At 46.2% G+C, this 17,022-nt stretch overlaps 1 protein-coding gene across 1 annotated transcript in view; it reads left to right on the forward strand.

The window, feature by feature from the left end:
* The window catches only part of TRANK1 (tetratricopeptide repeat and ankyrin repeat containing 1), a 93,927-nt gene that overhangs the window by 22,130 nt on the left and 54,775 nt on the right, over positions 1–17,022 (forward strand). Inside the window, 7 exon segments of the mRNA XM_020902119.2 lie at positions 1,007–1,057; positions 3,072–3,198; positions 5,273–5,423; positions 8,521–8,639; positions 11,593–11,676; positions 12,470–12,608; positions 14,761–14,892. Of these exon segments, the coding sequence (XP_020757778.2) occupies positions 1,007–1,057; positions 3,072–3,198; positions 5,273–5,423; positions 8,521–8,639; positions 11,593–11,676; positions 12,470–12,608; positions 14,761–14,892 (803 nt within the window).

Genomic DNA, 17,022 nt, shown 5'->3' on the forward strand with positions numbered 1-17,022 from the left:
CCCACGTACAAGGACACTTGTGATTGTATCCTATTCCAGATCCTAATCTCAAGACGAGGATTAAATTAATTAATCCTTAAATTAATCCCATCTCCCAAGTTCCTTTTGCCATAAAAGAAAACATTATTTGGAAACCATTATTCAGCTAACTGCAATTGTGAAGATATTTTAACCTTGGGGACCTCCTGAAGTGGTCTTGGGGACCCCCGGAGGTTACCACATCATTCTTTGGGGACAGCTGTAATAGAGGAAGCAGAGGTTGGCATTTGTAGGGTGTATGCAGTGTAAACTTGTACCTAGAAGTGGCAGTGAGTGGAGTTCCTGACACACGGCTCCCACCTCCTCCCTCCTATCTCCTTGGTATCTACGCTGGATTGAAATTGACTGTAACTGACCTGGGCTTGTAGTTCTGTCATTCTGTCCCCTCTTGGTTCAAATCAGAGCTGTGTCAGAGCTGGGCCTAGAAATGTTGACTTCCCCTTCTGTCTTGAAAAGAAAAAGGTAGTGTCAGATTGTGGTGGTAGACTGACCACATGGTGAGTACTCACATCTCAGCGCCACCACTTAGCAGATGCATGACAGCTAAAGGGACACCTGCGTGCACCCTCATGTATTGTCTTTCATGGGACCTTCCTGGTACAGTTTCCAGTGCCCGTCACCTGCCTTCCTGCTGCTGCCAGCTGACACAGGGCTTGTGGTCCAGGAGCAGGTGTTCTGGGGAGAAGGGGACGGAGGGAAGCAGGATCAGGTAGGGATGGTGTCTCCGCTGGAGTCAGCTGCAGGCTGGTCCCCCGGGGAACTCTGGACCCTGAACTGTACTGCAGAACTGTCTCTCTTTAAGACAAGGAGGCTGACCTTTCTGATACCTGTGTCAGTCAATCACCAGCTGGTAGGCTGTCTGGCCCCAGGAATTGACCAAGGGAGTGGGGTGATTAGTCAGCTCAGGCTGCAATAACAAACTGCCGCTGACTGAGTGGAGTAAACAACAGGAATTTGTTCCTCGCAGTTCTGGAGACTGGGAAGTCCACGGTCCGGGTGGCGGCCAGTTTATTTCCTGGTAAGTGCCCCCTTCCCGGTTTGCAGATGGCCACATTCTCACCGTGTCCTCCCATGGTGGAGAGAACAGGAACACTCTGATGTCTCTGCTTATAGGGGCACTAATCCTATCATGAGGGCCCGATCTCCTGACTTCATTTAAACCTAATCACCTTCCCGAAGGCCCCCGCTCCAAATACCATCACTCAAGGGGTTGGGGATTCAACATATGAGTTTGGCGGGAACACAGTCCATAATGGTGGTATAACTTCCTGGGGAGAAGGCAGCTTCCATTAGGCTGAGGATAAATGGGGCTCAAGGAGACCCTAGCTGCAGCCCACACTCATTCCTGCTAGGTTTGGCTGCACTGGCCAGGGTGTCTGGGCTGGACACTTGGTGTCTGCTACACTGTGGTCACAGCTTCCTTGTCAGTTACCCTCTGACAGACTCACCACCTCTCCTGAGCTTCTGGGCCCTCATACTTCACAGAGAGAAGCTAAATACAGAAAGCCCTGCCAGTGGGGACATAGTAGAGGAGATTTTTACTTTGCTTTATTTTTTTTTTGGGTATCTGTATTACCTAACTTTTCTATTTGTATTATTTTTACAATGAAAGTAGTTCAAAAAAACAAGAAGCATAAGCCTTGCTTTTCCACTTCGTGTGTCTTGAATTAAACAGTTCACTTGGGCTTCTGTTGACTTTTTATGGTATATTTTGTGTTTTACTTCTTCCAACTTGGTTTCAGCAATAACCTTGCAGAAGTATGACCCCTCGACCCAGGCCGGTACTTTGACCACGTGATATGAAAAGCTGACTCATTGGAAAAGACCCTGATGTTGGAAAAGATTGAGGGCAAGAGGAGAAGAGGGCAGCAGGCATGAGATGGATAGATAGCATCACGGACTCAATGGACATGAATCTGAGCGAACTCTGAGAGATAGTGGAGGACAGGGGAGTCTGGGATGCTACAGTTCATGGGGTCACAAAGAGTCAGACCTGACTTAGCGACTGAACAACAAAGAAGCAGGCAGGAGGGGCCCTGACCTGCTGTGCTTTTGAGGCCCGATTTTGCCCTACTTGACTGTACCCTCCCCGTGGAGGGAGTCTGCAGCAGGGGCTTTACCCACTCAGAGCCTTGGTTCCTCCCACCAGGATCCCAGAATTTCTGTCCACGGCCCCTGCTCCCAGCATCTGCATGGGCCTCTTCCCCGCAGCCCAGTTTTCAGAGTGCATTCCAAGGTTAGGGGTGAGGACTGAGCTTGGACATCACGTCTCCTGCATTGCAGGATGAAGGCTGAGAAGGAAAAAAGAAGAGGGAGTGGTGAGGGGCACTGGCCTGGCTCACCTGGCCCTGAAACAATGCCTGTAGTTCTAAATTTGAAGCTTGCCTTTCTGATTTAATTAATTTAAATTTACATGGCTGTATGTGGTCTGTGGCCGCAGTATCAGATAGGGAAGATTGGTCACGTGGTGTGGGCGCCTCCTTTTGCACGCTGGCCCTGGGTCCCCTCCCATTTGGGTGTCCCTGCCTATGTACTAGAACAGTGCTCATCCTGCATCTTTCCCAGGGTCCGTGGGGACAGTGTGGTCACGTGTTTTGAGGAGCTCTGCCTCCAGCATGCACATGTATATGCAGTGGCTCCCACGGTGTCTGGACTTTGTGAAGGCTCAGTGAGAACTCCCAACCTCTCCACCCTGAGGACCAGTTGTCCTTTTACAGCATCTTCACCAGTGGACTCTAAGGGATAAAAGTCCTGTGGAGATCAAGAGGAGGTGGACTCGAGGTGTTGAGAACAGTTGTCATCAAAAGGTGGGAGGAGAGGATTTGGGAGTGAGGAAGGGCGACGGGGACATTGCAAATGACCTAGGCTTTGTAGGCTGTGAGGGTCAGATGTCATAGGTATAATTGGGACATTGCCTGCTGAAACCCCATCACCATGGCAGAAATAATCAGCATCAGAACTTCAAGGACTGGGTTCTGTATTTGCAGCACAATACAGCTATTTACCGACTACCGGTTGGTCCCTTCCCACAGGGTTCCCCCCAGGGACTTCGCTGTGCTTCTGTGCAACAAATCCAATGCGTTTTACAGCCTTGGGAAATGGAACGAGGCCTGCGTCGCTGCCAAGGAGTGTCTCCAGTGGGATCCGACCTACGTAAAGGTAGGCTGACTGTGGACGCTGCGGCTGCTGCCTCCTTCCCTTCCTTGTTGTGTGTTTTGTCTTTATTCTTCCATCTCTCATGTTTATTTTTGTTGTTGTTGACTGCGAGGCATGTGGGACGTTGGTTCCCTGACAAGGGATCGAACCCTCACTCCTTACATTGAGAGCTAGGAGTCCTAAGGTGGATTGCCAGGGAAGTCCCTGCATTTTTAGGAGTGCTTCTCATTCAGCTCTCTTTGCACTGTAGACAGATGTGCACAGAATCTGGAGGAGAGTGGGAAGGATGGTGGCCAAGTGTTGAAAGGCGTTTGCAGGGGAGAGTGGAGCCAGGCCTATTGGTGGATTCAGTCCAGTGGAGGTCTTGATGGAGCTCATTTTGTTCTGACGTATTTACGCCAAAATCCATAGTCTCTGCATGTTCTTTGCTTTTTGCAAGTTTCAGTTTGTCTCCTTCGTGGCCATAAGAATTCCCCGCAAGAGGGGTTTTATGGTGATCCTTACTTCTTGGAGTTTCTGCTGCTAATCAAAGAAGAGAGGTTCCAGGAAGGCTTCTTTCTGCGTCTGTTGAATCTCAGATGCCTTCCTCTCAAAAGAATCCTTGTGCCAAAGTGTCACATTTTGGGATGATGTATTCTGATCCCCTTCACCTCCCTCCAAAATAAAAGGTGGAACTTAGACCTGAGAAAGGCAAAGAAATGGGAAATTCTCTACCAGCTTACTTGACTGCTCACGTCCTTTTTCTGATTGTCATCTAAGGTTTTAGACTTTTTAAAGTGCAAACAAATCAGTAAATAATCAGAGGTTTGGTGAAGTTGAATTTCACCAAAATTTAAGTTGAATTTCAGGTGCTTGGTTTTTGGGTTTTTTTAGGTGCTTATTTATTTGACTGCCTTGGGTCTTCCTTGTGGCACTTGGGATCATCCTTGTATCATACAGGACCTTTCTTTGCAGCACACGGACTTCCTAGTTGCAGTGCATGGGCTTAGTTGCCCTGCAGCATGTGGGATCTTATTTCCCTGACCAGGGATTGAACCTGTTTCCCCTGCATTGCAAGGCAGGTTCTTAACCAGTGGACCAGCAGGGATGTCACAGGCACTTGCTTTTTTTTATGAACCCAGTTGGTGAACACCTTGTGTTATTTTAGACGGAAAATTGTTTTGGTAGCCCCTGATACTGATTCATTTCAGTGGTCAAAGTGGGGAAGGCAATATGGATCATTTTGTCCCTTCTCAAGAGCTTGACAGTTTGCATACCGGCAAAACTAGACCATTTTCCTCTATTAATCATTGTAATTTTCCTCTCCCTTTTGAGACCAAAAGAAATTTTTGGCCTCTGGTGTATATTGCTTGTAATATGGAGTTGAGTGAACCTCAGTGCTTGCCATTTCTATTGGAAATCATGTTTACTTCAATTGAAAGGAGCAGGGAACAGCTTCTGTGTTGACATGACAATCTCATTCTTTTCCAGAACACTGTAGTTGCAGGACTGCATGGTTTCTTTTCTCCCTTCTTGCTCAGGCTATGTTTTAAGGCACAAATACTTAAACCACACATGTCATTGGAAGCAGGCCCGCTCCCTTCTCTCAGGTTCTTGGGTTGTGTGCTCAGCCGGTTAGTCATGTCCGACTGTGGCACCGTGGACTGTAGCCCACCAGGCTCCTCTGTCCATGGGATTTCTCAGGCAAGAATGCTGGAGTGGGTTGCCGTTTCCTCTTCCAGAGGATCTTCCCGACCCAGGGATCGAACCTGCGTCTCTTCTGCATCTCCTGCACTGGCAGGCGATTCTTTATCACTGAGTCACCTGGGAACAGAGGACACAAGCTGGCTCGTGTGTTAGATACTGTATGTGTCATGGACTTGAAAGGGATTCTTTTCTTGCCAGTTACCACTTAGGAGCATTGTGTCATGGAATCCAATGTGGAAAGCCTATATCCAGAGCTTGTTAGAAATCTGTGTTTACTTGGAAATCAATGGTTACCTGTAGCCTGTTGCCTGTGATCCTCAATCTTGCCTTGCCTTCAGCAGCAGTTGGGAAGAGATGAGCATGTTAACAGTTCTGGTTTTTCTTGTCGCAGGGGTACTACCGAGCTGGTTATTCCTTGCTGATGTTGCGCCAGCCTTATGAAGCCGCTCGCATGTTTTTTGAGGGTCTGCAGCTCGTGAGGAGCAGCCAGGACAAGACCCAGATTGCTGATTTCTTGGTGGCAGTCTTCACCACGATGGGCAGTAAGTCGGGACTGAGGGAGACCTGCCCTCTTTCTTTCTTTTAAAGGCCTTGTGATTGTCTTTGAATGGCTCCTGGGGACTCAGGTTTCTGGGGAGATAATTAGAGGGTGTTTATCTTTGTGGCTTCTTTATGCAGTTTGAATGAAACTTTACAGTGGAGAACACATGGGAAGCTTTGATGGCCCGGGCCTTTGTGAAAACAACTTCATCTTTTTGCACAAATCACTTAAAGCTGTCCCACTTTTCCAGTTTTGTTGCAGACTCCTTAAGCTTTCTGTGTTGCTAGACATAGTGCTGTCCCTACTTATACTACATGTTTTACGTGATTCTTCATGTATTTCTCCAATATGTCAAGAAGTATTCTTGTTTGCCATGAAAACAATCTGAAAGGCCTGAGGGAGGGTCCTATGGAAGCTGACAGTCTGCTAGGAACACACCCGGGTGGAGGTGGGCGTGTGGGGGGAGGTGATGATTTACATCGATCATTAGGTTATTAGTCTGAAGACCTGGCCTGTGATATGGCTTTATCTGTGTCCTTGAGTTGTCAAAAACAGCCAAGTTTGAAACATAATATGAAAAATTCCCTGCCAGGGACAAATGAGTTCTTTCCCTGGGTATCACAGCACGGTCTCAAGTTCTACCAACAGCCAGGCTGTTGTTTTCCAATACTGTTTTTGATCAGATTTAAGATTGCACTAATTTAAGATGTGCCACTGTTTTTAAATTTTATTATTATGATTTTATCTTTTGGCCACACCACACAGCAGGTGGTATCTTAGTTCCCCAAGCAGGGATTGAACTGTGCCCCTTGCAGTGGAGGCGGGGTGCAGTGGAAGGGGGGGTCTCAACCCCTGGATTGCCAGGGACATCCATGTGCCACTAATTTATGTTCTGCTGTTGAGACAACATCAAGAGCAAGACATGTCCCGATGCTAGAGATGGTAGAATGTGAGCAATGGCATATGTTAGAATTGCTGCAAAATGGTCCCAGCTTTCAGAAACAGGTAAATTACTGCTGATGATACATTTGACTAACACAGGTTCAACTGTTCCCGTTTTGACTGTGGGAAAGCAACTTCTGTGATCTGTGGAGGGGATCCTACAGACTTTTGGCAAGCTTGGCACCGAGAGGGGGTGAGAGCAGTGTCGGGTGGTCGGTGGGAAGTAGTTAGAGGAGGGCTTAGCCGTGTCCGTCAGCAGAGACGTCAGTGTCCAGACAGGTGCTAATGGATCACAGCTCTCGCATCTGCCTGTTGCTGACAGTGACTAAAGCCTGCTTCCCTTTCCTCTGAGCCTGTTGGCTTGTTCCATCCCCTACATGTCCTCATTGTTCTCTATGGCTTTTTAAAGCTTAATTTAAGTATTTGTTGACTGTGGTTGCGCTGGGTCTTCCATGCTGCATGCGGGCTTTTTCTCGTTTCGCCAAGTGGGGGCTGCTTTGTGTTGCGGGGCCCAGGCTTCTCACTGTAGTGGCTTCTCTCGTTGCGGAGCGCAGGTTCTAGGTTCGGGCTTCAGCAGTTGCAGCGCCGGGGCCCAGTAGTTACGGCATTCCGGCTTAGTTGTTCTGCTGCATGTGGAATCGAACCCATTTCCCCTGCTTTGGCAGCCGGATCCCCATCCACTGCACCACCAGGGAAGTCCTCCCTTTGTGTCTTTTAAAAGCCACTGTTGTGGGGCTTCTGTGGCGGTCCACTAGTTAAGACTCTGCACTTCCAACACAGGGAGTACAGGTTGGATCCCTGGTTGGGGAACTAAGATCCCACATGCCGCGTGGCACGGCCAAAAAATTAAAAAGTGTACAATCCAATGGTTAAGAAAAACTAACAGCACTGCTCTGTCAGAAGCCACATGAGAGTTTGGGAATTCCAGACAACTGACTCTTTGGTGTGGCTGCCCCTCTAAGAAATCTGGATCCTGAGGGGGAAGTTAACAGGACTTCTTAAAATGAAAAGTGAAAATGAAGTCGCTCAGTCGTGTCCAACACTTTGCGACCCCAAGGACTGTAGCCCACCAGGCTCCTCCATCCATGGATTTTTCTAGGCCGGAGTACTGGAGTAGGTTGCCATTTCCTTCTCCATAGGACATCGCAGTCCTAACTTTTCTACCTGTTTGGAGGATAACTGTTTGCTTATGGCCCAGTTTCTAAATTTTGAAAAATATATTTGTGAAAATTGTGTATCCTGTTTGTACGCTGTATGTTTGTTTTGCTATTTGGCTACTCATTTGTGGAGATTGATAACCTTAGAAGTGGGACCCTGTTTTACTGGCCCCTGACCTGTCGCACTTGGATATTCTCATCCACAAGTTTGCAGGGTCATGAGAGGCAAAATGTTGATGGGCCTCTAGGTTGAAAGAGTGCAAACTGACTAAAAGAACTGCTCAATCTGGGTTCTGTCTTGGTTTTGTCATGAACTAGCTGCATGATAAGCCACAAAGCTTGACCTCATTTGTCACAGCTTCTCACTGTTGGATGAAAATAATATTTGTCACATTTTTCTTAAAGGAAGTGAGTTTAATAACTTCCCTTAAGTGCCCACTTCCTCCTCCATAAATGGAGCTAATAGGCACTGCCTTATTGGTTTGTTTGAGGGATTAATACAACGTATATCACTGGGCTCAGCGGATGGAGAAGCTATTATGTAATAGCTCACAATCAACTGCCTTAAGGGACTGACTTTCACCTGAACTTAAAATGATCACCACTTCAATTATATAGGACTTTATGCTTTGAAAAGGCCCTTCTTTGTTATTTTAATTTTTAAAATTTTTATGCCCTTTTTGGAGGTTACTTTCCATGAATAGTCATTACAAAATGACTGTATTCCCCATGTTCTACAAAACATCCTTGAGTCTATGCCTCCCACTCCCATAATCCTCTTTTTTTTTTTTTGGCTGCTTGGGATGGAACCCATGCCTCCTCTCCTGTATTGAAGGCTCAAAATCTTAACCACTGAACTACCAGGGAAGTTGCTCTCTTTTCTTTTTGATATTTAAAATTTATCCTTTGTCTATGTATGCTCTTAATTGGAGGACCTTTTCCTAGATGCTCTAGATTTTCCCCAAGTTAAAATTTCTAAACTCTGGAACTTTCTTTCAGGTGACTCCGTTGTTTTGCAGAGTTTTTTGCCCTGCTTTGATCGTATTTTCACTACTGGATTCTCCAATGAAGTGTGGCAATCTGTAATAGAAAAGTTGGCAAAGAAAGGATTATGGCATGTAAGTAAAAGGAGCTCTTGTGAGGAAAGGCAGATTGAATTTCTTTAATTTGATTAAATTTCTTTCTCTCTGCTGGCACTGGGATTATAATTCAGTACTTGTTTATCTTGATGCCAAGGTAACTTTTTTACTGTCATGCCATTAAAGATGAAAAGTCGTTTTAGTTCGCCAGGTTCCGTTTTTTAAGCTAGGAAGACGGTTTGTGGCAACCTCACTCTGTGCTCTATGTCGCCATTGCCATCAAAGAAATGTCAAGTCCAGATGCTAATGGTGACGGGGAATGAGGAAAATAAGCAATTGTCTATTCATCTTTATAATGGTCTTTATACGGCAGCATGTGCCGGCTAGGGCCTGATGACCTGCTTGTGCTTCTCAGAGGATTTCTGAGAAACGTGAGCTGCACTGATTTTGTGTTGCAGGATGGGGGAGTCGAGGGGTACTGGGGAAATGGACACATTTTCAATAGGTTTCCCGTATTTTTCTACATTTGCTTCTTTTTGTCCCCCCTTCTCTATAAGGATGGTGTTTTAAAAAATTAATGCACACTTAAAACATCAAAAGACTGTTACCCTCGGGTAGCAGCGAAACTGGAGGACCTGATCCCACAGCTGGGAATCCATAGGATGAAGGAGCCCAGTGGCTTCCATGCCACACAGGTGCCTCCCTGAATCCGAGTCCTCCGCTGTCTGTCCTAAGCTAATTCTTTCCTCTCTGAGCCTCACTTCCTCGTTTGCAAGTTGCAGGATATAAGCCTATTCCCTCCTGGTTGTGGGGGAGGATTAGAAATAAGGGACCAATAGCACCTGATAATAGTATCATTATATTATTTTATCATTATAAAGCCCTTGGTGATAACAGTGTTTGCTGAGGTTACAGCGTGCCGGGCGCTGAGCCTGAGGGGTTTTGTCACCTGGCACCTGTGTGTTCAGTGTCCAATCAGTAATGGCCGTCATTGACGGTGGCCTCTAATTGCTCCTGAGGATGGGCTGGCCCAGAGAGGGGGTTTGGTTAGAAACGGCCTGCAGGCTTTTTAAAGCCATGCAGCCCAGAAAAATCACAAGAGCAAGAACAACCTGTAAGAACTCCAGACCCAGGAAGGCCGGGTGACTTTAGGATGCAGGATTCTTCAGTTTTTTAGAAGGTCATGGATGCTGCTGGGAATCTAATGAGATCAATGGGACTCTCTTTTCGTGCATGCTTATGCATGCACACAGACACACGCACACACACACATACACAATTATGTGTGTAGCTTCAGGGCGTTCATAGGAAGTCCCTAAAGTCCAGCCATAGGCTCCCGGAAGCTCACCCTCGTATTACAGTCTTGAGAATGAGGCAGTGACAGGGAGGAAAGCAGGCTAGACTCTTGGGAAATCAAGATTCAGAAATCCAGGGTCCTGGTAACAAGAGATCTAGGATCTTCTTTTTCTGATAAGGTGGGTAAACTAAGAGCTCTTTCTAGCTTTATTTTTAAAAGTTCTGAAATTCTGTAATTTAGGGTAGATCTGTGAGTGGGAAGCTCTCAGCATCATTAGCAGGAAAGTAGTTCTGTCTATAGCCCCCGGAAAAGAACCTTTTATGTCCCCTCTTCCCCATGTGGGATCAACGTGGATAGAGCCCCGGAGCCTGGGTGGGAAGGGAGGGAGTGGGACCCCAGCAGCTGCTGGCAGGCTGCCGCCCAGCCAGCCAAGGAGGCCCAGGAATCCAGCCCAAGTGGTGGCCCCATATCCTACCAGCAGTGGGGCCCAGGCCATTTCCAAACACTGTAGGCAGAGACATCTTATAACAACCAAGCCAGCCATCAGGATTGTCAGAGCTCTGAACCTATCATCTGGGTGAGTCTAGGCTGTGGGGCCTGCTTATGGTGAGTAGTTAAGAGTGGGCATCATCCACTGGTGGTCCAGGGGCTAAGATTTGAGCTCCCAATGCAGGGAGCTGAGGTTGGATCCCTGGTCAGGGAACTGCACCCCACATGCCACAGCTAAGGGTTTGCATGCCACAACTAAAAATGCTGCGTGCTGCAACAAAGGTGGAAAATCCCACACGCCACAGCTAAGACCTGGTACAGCCAAATAAATAAATTTAATAATAATAATAATAATGTGGGCATCAAACCGAAAGCAGTTGGAAGCAAGATGCAGCCACAGGCTGACTTCCTGTGGTCCCATGCCCACTTGCAAGAGCACACGTGGGGGAAGTGGATCCTGAGTCTGGATCGCCAGTCAAGGTCATGCCGAGCCTAGAATTCCTAGACCAACCAGCGTACCTGGATGTGCTAACTGTCTGAAAAGGAAAACTTGCTTAACGTCTCTCAGATTTAGCTTAGGGTGAGTGATTTAACAACAGGGTTTTCGAGGGAAAAAAAAAATCCTGATTTGTGGCATATGCCACTTCCTGTAGTGTAAATGCTCTCGATTTCCGTGGCCAGTCTCAAGCTGCTAAGTCAACCGTAGGGCTTGGATTTGGGAAGAGACGTGCACAGTCAGCTCCCACTCTGATAGGAGCCGCTCCAGCATAGCCCTCAGTAGCATCTCATGGACCCCAAATAGCACTAAGGTGCTGAAGAATAAATTGGGATGGGTTCTTTCAAAAGGATTTGTTTCTTCTGCTTGCTGAGCTTTAAGAACGTTGCGGGAGATTACTTCCTTACCTCCCTGCCCAGGGCTCTCCCAGTGCTGCCTGACATCAGCCGCTCCCGTCTTCAGCAGGCTTTGAGGAAAGGCGGAGAAAACCCCTGTCTCAGCACAAATAGGAATTTCACCAGACAGAGACACATGGATTATCATGGCTAAGGCCAAAGAGTTTGGCAGGTGGCTTAAAAAAAGAACCAGGGCTAGAAGCTGTCCTGTTTTGTCTTGCTTCTGAGTCTTAAAGTTTAAGATTACTTTTGTTTTAATAACCCATGTGGAGAACATAATTGTTCCAGCTTTTTCTGTTTCTCCCCTTTCATCAGTCATTTCTGCTCCTGTCAGTGAAGAAAGACCGGCTTCCAAGAAATCTCCACGTCCCAGATTTATCACTGAAAAGTCTCTTTGAGGTAAGATAGCTTCTTGACATTCACAGTTTCCAGTCAGACCTCTTCCCGCTTATGGTGACTGGGACCCTCCCCTTCAGCTGCCTCACTGCAGATGTGTTGTTTACGGTGATTGTAGGCTGTGGCCACAGCGAATTGGGGCTTTACTGATTTTAAACTCTTTAGGTGGAGGCTGGGATGAGGGGGAATTGGATGAAGGCAATCAAAAGGCACCAACTTCCACTTATGTGATGAATAAGTATTAGGGATGACAAACAAGTACAACCTGATAAATATAACATATAATTTACACTGCTATGTGTTATGTATGAAAGTTGTTAAGAGAGTAAATCCTAAGAGTTATCATCACAAAAATTTTTTTCTTTTTTTTAATTCAATTGTGTATCTCTATGAGATGAAGGATATTCACTATACTTGTAATAATCATTTCACGATGTACCTAAGTCAAATTATTATGCTGTACACCTTAAATGTGTACAGCCCTGTATGTCTATTCTTTCTCAATAAAACTTGAAGGAAGCCCCAGTCACTGAGCCACCGCCGAGGACTCAGCAACCTCCCCCTTGAGCCCCCTCGCTTCCCGACCCTCCGTCCCCCCTGCCCGCCTTCTCCCGCCACCGCCTTCCGCAGGCCGTTTCCACCGAGGAAAAGGAATCGTATCGTGTGTCCGCTATCCAGACCTCCACTCTTTCGACCCCTTTGCTGAAAAAACCCCAGACTTCATGGGGAAGGAGTCTGAAGTTTCGTATTGATGTGGCAGCTGCCATAATTCTTCCTGTGTGTGTTTTTCCCCTAGAAATATGTCTTCATCGGACCTTATGAGAAAGTGGAACAGGTGCCCAGGTTAGTGAAGTGGCTCATCTGCATGGGTGCGAATGTCGAGAGCATAGGACCATACCCTCTGCACACCCTCATGCGCCTCTGCATCCAAGCTGGTGAGTTCTTTCCCGGTGGTACGCCCTCCACGCTGCCCTCCAGCTCAGACCTCGGGGACTGCGCTTAACTCAAGTGAAAGCAGAATGTGGCCACATAAATGTGGAATATTCAGATGATCTGAATGGTCAATGATTTGATTATTCAAGTATATGAAGGCAGCAAGGAAATAGCACCACTTTTTCTTTCTCCTGGGACTTCATAGCTACAGGAGGCCCACCCTGAAAGGATTCTGTGTTCTCAGACAGATGCTGGCAGCAGTCTGGAGCCCTGAGATTCAAAAAAGGGTCTTGGGACAGACAGCCTTTGCTGGATAGAGCTCTCAGGGGAGCTGTGGAATTTCTTCCTGCTGGCCAAGTCAGCTCTGGTCTTTTTCTGTGTTCATTTTTCCCTCTCAACCAGAGGACCAACTAATGTGTATGTGGGGGGAAATCCCAAGATAAACCCTGCCTATTGCTGATATAGTTGATTTGTGTTTTTTTTTTTTTAAAGTAATCCTGTGTTTTCATATATATATATATATATACTTTTTTTGCATTTTTAGTCTTTACTACCTGGTTATAGGATTTCAATTTTAAAATACTTTTTATCATTAAAACACACACACACAAAATCCACATTAATACCTTAGATAGAAGCCTGTTTTGTTTTGTTTTTTTCCCAAGCATATGTAGCATCAATGTTGGACACTGACCCAAACAATCTTAGAGCCAGAAGGAGCCAAGAGGACTTGTCTACATGTGTCTTCCCTTTCTAGACTGTAGCATCTTTTCAGGATAGGAGTGGCATGGCCAGGGGTTAAAGACCTAAGCCACCATCTTTGCTTCAGGCGGATTTACCCTGTCATTATGCATTTTATCTATTGGAGAATCCATACGAGCATTTACTTATACACATTTTGGTGACTAAATTATTTAAAAGTATAAAGTCTGAATAAAAGCAATCTAATCCAATGCTCCCAGTTTCAAATTAGGAGTGTCTCTGGGTGTGAAAATCACAGTCCCTCTCTGCGCCTACTTTTTAAGTTTGTTCCTGTGGTTACAGGATAAGATCACGTCTTCGCCTTTATGCCTGATTCTCTTCTCCCTCTGACATGGTGACAAATGGTGTCCACAGAGTTGGCGGAACTGTGTGGCTTTTCAGAGCCCACTGAAAGGCATCTCGGAGAAGCATTTGAAATCTCTGTCCTGTTTATAGACACGCAGTGGGGTGCTGTTCGTGCCCGCCCCCGTCCTCTTTATGACCAGTGGCCCCATCTCCTGCTGCACCGCAGCTGCCTCGCTCGCCAGAGAGCTGCCCTTTGCCAGTAGGCACCCCCTCCCTCCCTGGGGCAGCTCTGTAGCTCTGGATTGACGGACACTGGGCCACAGAATGTGAGCACCTGCCTCAAGGGGGTCAGTGCTGTGGTGCAGCTCCTGAACCACAAGCTCCCCGAGGGTTGAGGCTGAAGGCCGCTCAGCTGAGGCCACATCTCTGCTTGCTTCCATCCCCGGCCCTGCTTCCCTCCTCTCTTTCTCCCCAGCTCCCTCTGCCAATAAATCACACGTACAAGACTCCTTGTCACAGGCTGTGCTTCTAGGAAGTGGGGCTTCCCCGGTGGCTCGGTGGGTTAAAACTTTGCCTGCAATGTGGGAGACACAGGAGACGTGGGTTTGACCCCTGGGTCAGGAAGATTCCCCTGGAGGAGGAAATGGCAACCCACGCCAGTATTCTTGCCTGAGAAATCCCATGGACAGAGGAGCCTGGTGGGCTACAGTCCACGGGGTTGCAAAGATTTGGACACGACCGAGCACAGCTCGGCTTCTAGGGAATTGAAGTCAAGTTTTCTATGAATAACTTCCTATGACTTGTGCTGTCAACGCACACATTTTGGGACTTCCCTGGCAGTCCAGTGATTCAGATTCCGTACTCCCAATGCAGGGGGCACAGATTTGACTCCTGGCCGGGGAACTAAGATCCCACATGCTGCCTGGTGTGGCCGAAAGTTTTTAAAAAAGAAAAACAAAAAGCATCGACACACAAACTCTGTCTCCACACCTGGGCAAGTGACAGTGTATGTTGGATGCCCCCTTGGGCTCCCTTAGCGTGGTGCACAGTGATTTGCTTTCCTGCTCTTTGGTCTGTTAAAATAACATCAGTCATTCGTTCCTTCAGGGGAAAGCCAACTTTTCAGGTGGTTAATGGACTACAAGCCGGAGTTGAAAGGTCGCATCAACCAGAAGGATGAGGATGGCCGCACTGTCCTCCATGTGGTTGCCGCCCACTCCCCAGGGTACCTCCCCAAGCGTAAGTGGCAGCACCATTCAGACTCAGGTGCTAGGGAGCCCACACAACTGACCACTTTACCTATTCCATCCCGTGACTGGCTCTAATAATCAAAACTATCAGATTATGCACTCCTTTTTTTTTTTTTATATTTTCAGTTTGCTTTTCAGAAAAAAGTTTTTTCTGATACATTTTGTGCTTGAAAGTTTTACCTAGTGATAACTCTTCTAGAGAAAAAGTACTTGTATAGATTTAAATTTTAAAAAATTCTGTGATTTAAGACTATTAATTTTTTTCTGGATTTAATTATTACAAAATTATCGTTACTACAGAGAACACTAAAACAACCTAAGTACATTAAATTTTCTGTAGGTAGTTATGAAAGATAAAAAAAGAATTGGGGGAGGAAGGTAGGAGGATCATGGGTCGTGGTACCTTCTCAAAGGCTCTTGGCAGCTACTTAATTTTCCCTTAGGTTGATACTCTGGAAGTCAGGCGTTTTTACCTTCTTTGGGGCAACTTTGGTAATAGCATTTGTTCTCTCTACTGTGTAACAAATCATCATAAACTTAGTGACTTAAAATGACCCTCATTTAATAGCTCACTATTTTATAGGTCACTAGTCTGATGTGATCTGACTGAGTTTTTTTGCTCAGAATCTCTCCCAGCTGAAATCAAGGTATTGACTGGGGCTGCATTCTCATCTGAAGTTCTGGGCCATCCTTCAGGCTCGCATGATTGTGGCAGAATGTGGTTCCTTGTGTTTGGAGGACTGTTGTTGTTCAGTCGCTAAGTCATGTCTGACCCTTTGTGACCCCCTGGACTGCAGGGTGCCAGGCTTCCCCGTCCTTCACTATCTCCCGTAGTCTGCTCAAACTCATGTCCATTGAGTCAGTGATGCCATCCGACCATCTCATCCTCTGTCACCCCCTTCTCCTGCCCTCAATCTTTCTGAACATGGGGGTCTTTTCCAACAAGTCAGCTCTTCACATCAGGTGGCCAAAGCATTGGAGCTTCAGCTTCAGCATCAGTCCTTCCCATGAACACCCAGGACTGATCTCCTTTAGGATGGACTGGTTGGATCTCCTTGCAGTCCAAGGGACTCTTAAGAGTCTTCTCCAACACCACAGTTCAAAAGCATCCATTCTTCGACGCTCAACTTTCTTTATAGTCCAACTCTCACATCCGTACATTACCACTGGAACAGCCATGGCTTTGACTAAACAGGCTTTTGTTGGCAAAGTGATGTCTCTGCTTTTTAATGTATTGTCTAGGTTGTCATAGCTTTGCTTCCAAGGAGCAAGCGTCTTTTAATTTCATGGCTATAGTTACTGTCCTCAAGTGATTTTGGAGCCCAAGAAAATAAAATCTGTCACTATTTCCACTTTTTCCCCATCAATTTCCTATGAAGTGATGGGACCAGATGCCATGATCTTTTTTTTTTTGATTGTTGAGCTTTAAGCCAACTTTTTCACTCTCCTTCAGCCTCCTCAAGAGGCTCTTTAGTTTTTCTTATCTTTTTGCAGTTAGAGTTGTATCATCTGCATATCAGAGGTTGTTGATATTTCTCCTGGCCATCTTGATTTCAGCTTGTGATTCATCCAACCCAGTATTTTGCATGATGTACTCTGCATATAATTTAAATAAGTGGAGTGACAACATCAGCCTTGTACTCATTTCCCAATTTTGAATCAGTCTATTGTTTCATGTCTGGTTCTAACTGTTGCTTCTTGACCTGCATACAGGTTTCTCAGGAGGCAGGTAAGGTGGTCTGGTATTACCATCTCTTTAAAAATTTTCCACAGTTTGTTGTGATCCACACAGTCAAAGGCTTTAGCATAGTTAGTGAAGCAGAAATAGATGTTTTTCTGGAATTCCCTTGCTTTTTCTATGATCCAACGAATGTTGGCAATTTGATCTTTGGTTCTTATGCCTTTTCTAAATTCAGCTTGAACATCTGGAATTTCTTGGTTCACATTCTGCTGGAGCCTAACTTGAAGGATTTTGAGCATTACCTTGCTAGATGTGAAATGAGTGCAGTTGTACAGTAGTTTGAACATTCTTTGGCATTACCCTTCTTTGGATAATTGGAATGAAAACTGACCTTTTCCAGTCCTGTAGCCACTGCTGAGTTTTCCAAATTTGCTGACA

This window comes from Odocoileus virginianus, chromosome 26 (assembly GCF_023699985.2).
Source record: "Odocoileus virginianus isolate 20LAN1187 ecotype Illinois chromosome 26, Ovbor_1.2, whole genome shotgun sequence".
Taxonomy (NCBI): domain Eukaryota; kingdom Metazoa; phylum Chordata; class Mammalia; order Artiodactyla; family Cervidae; genus Odocoileus; species Odocoileus virginianus.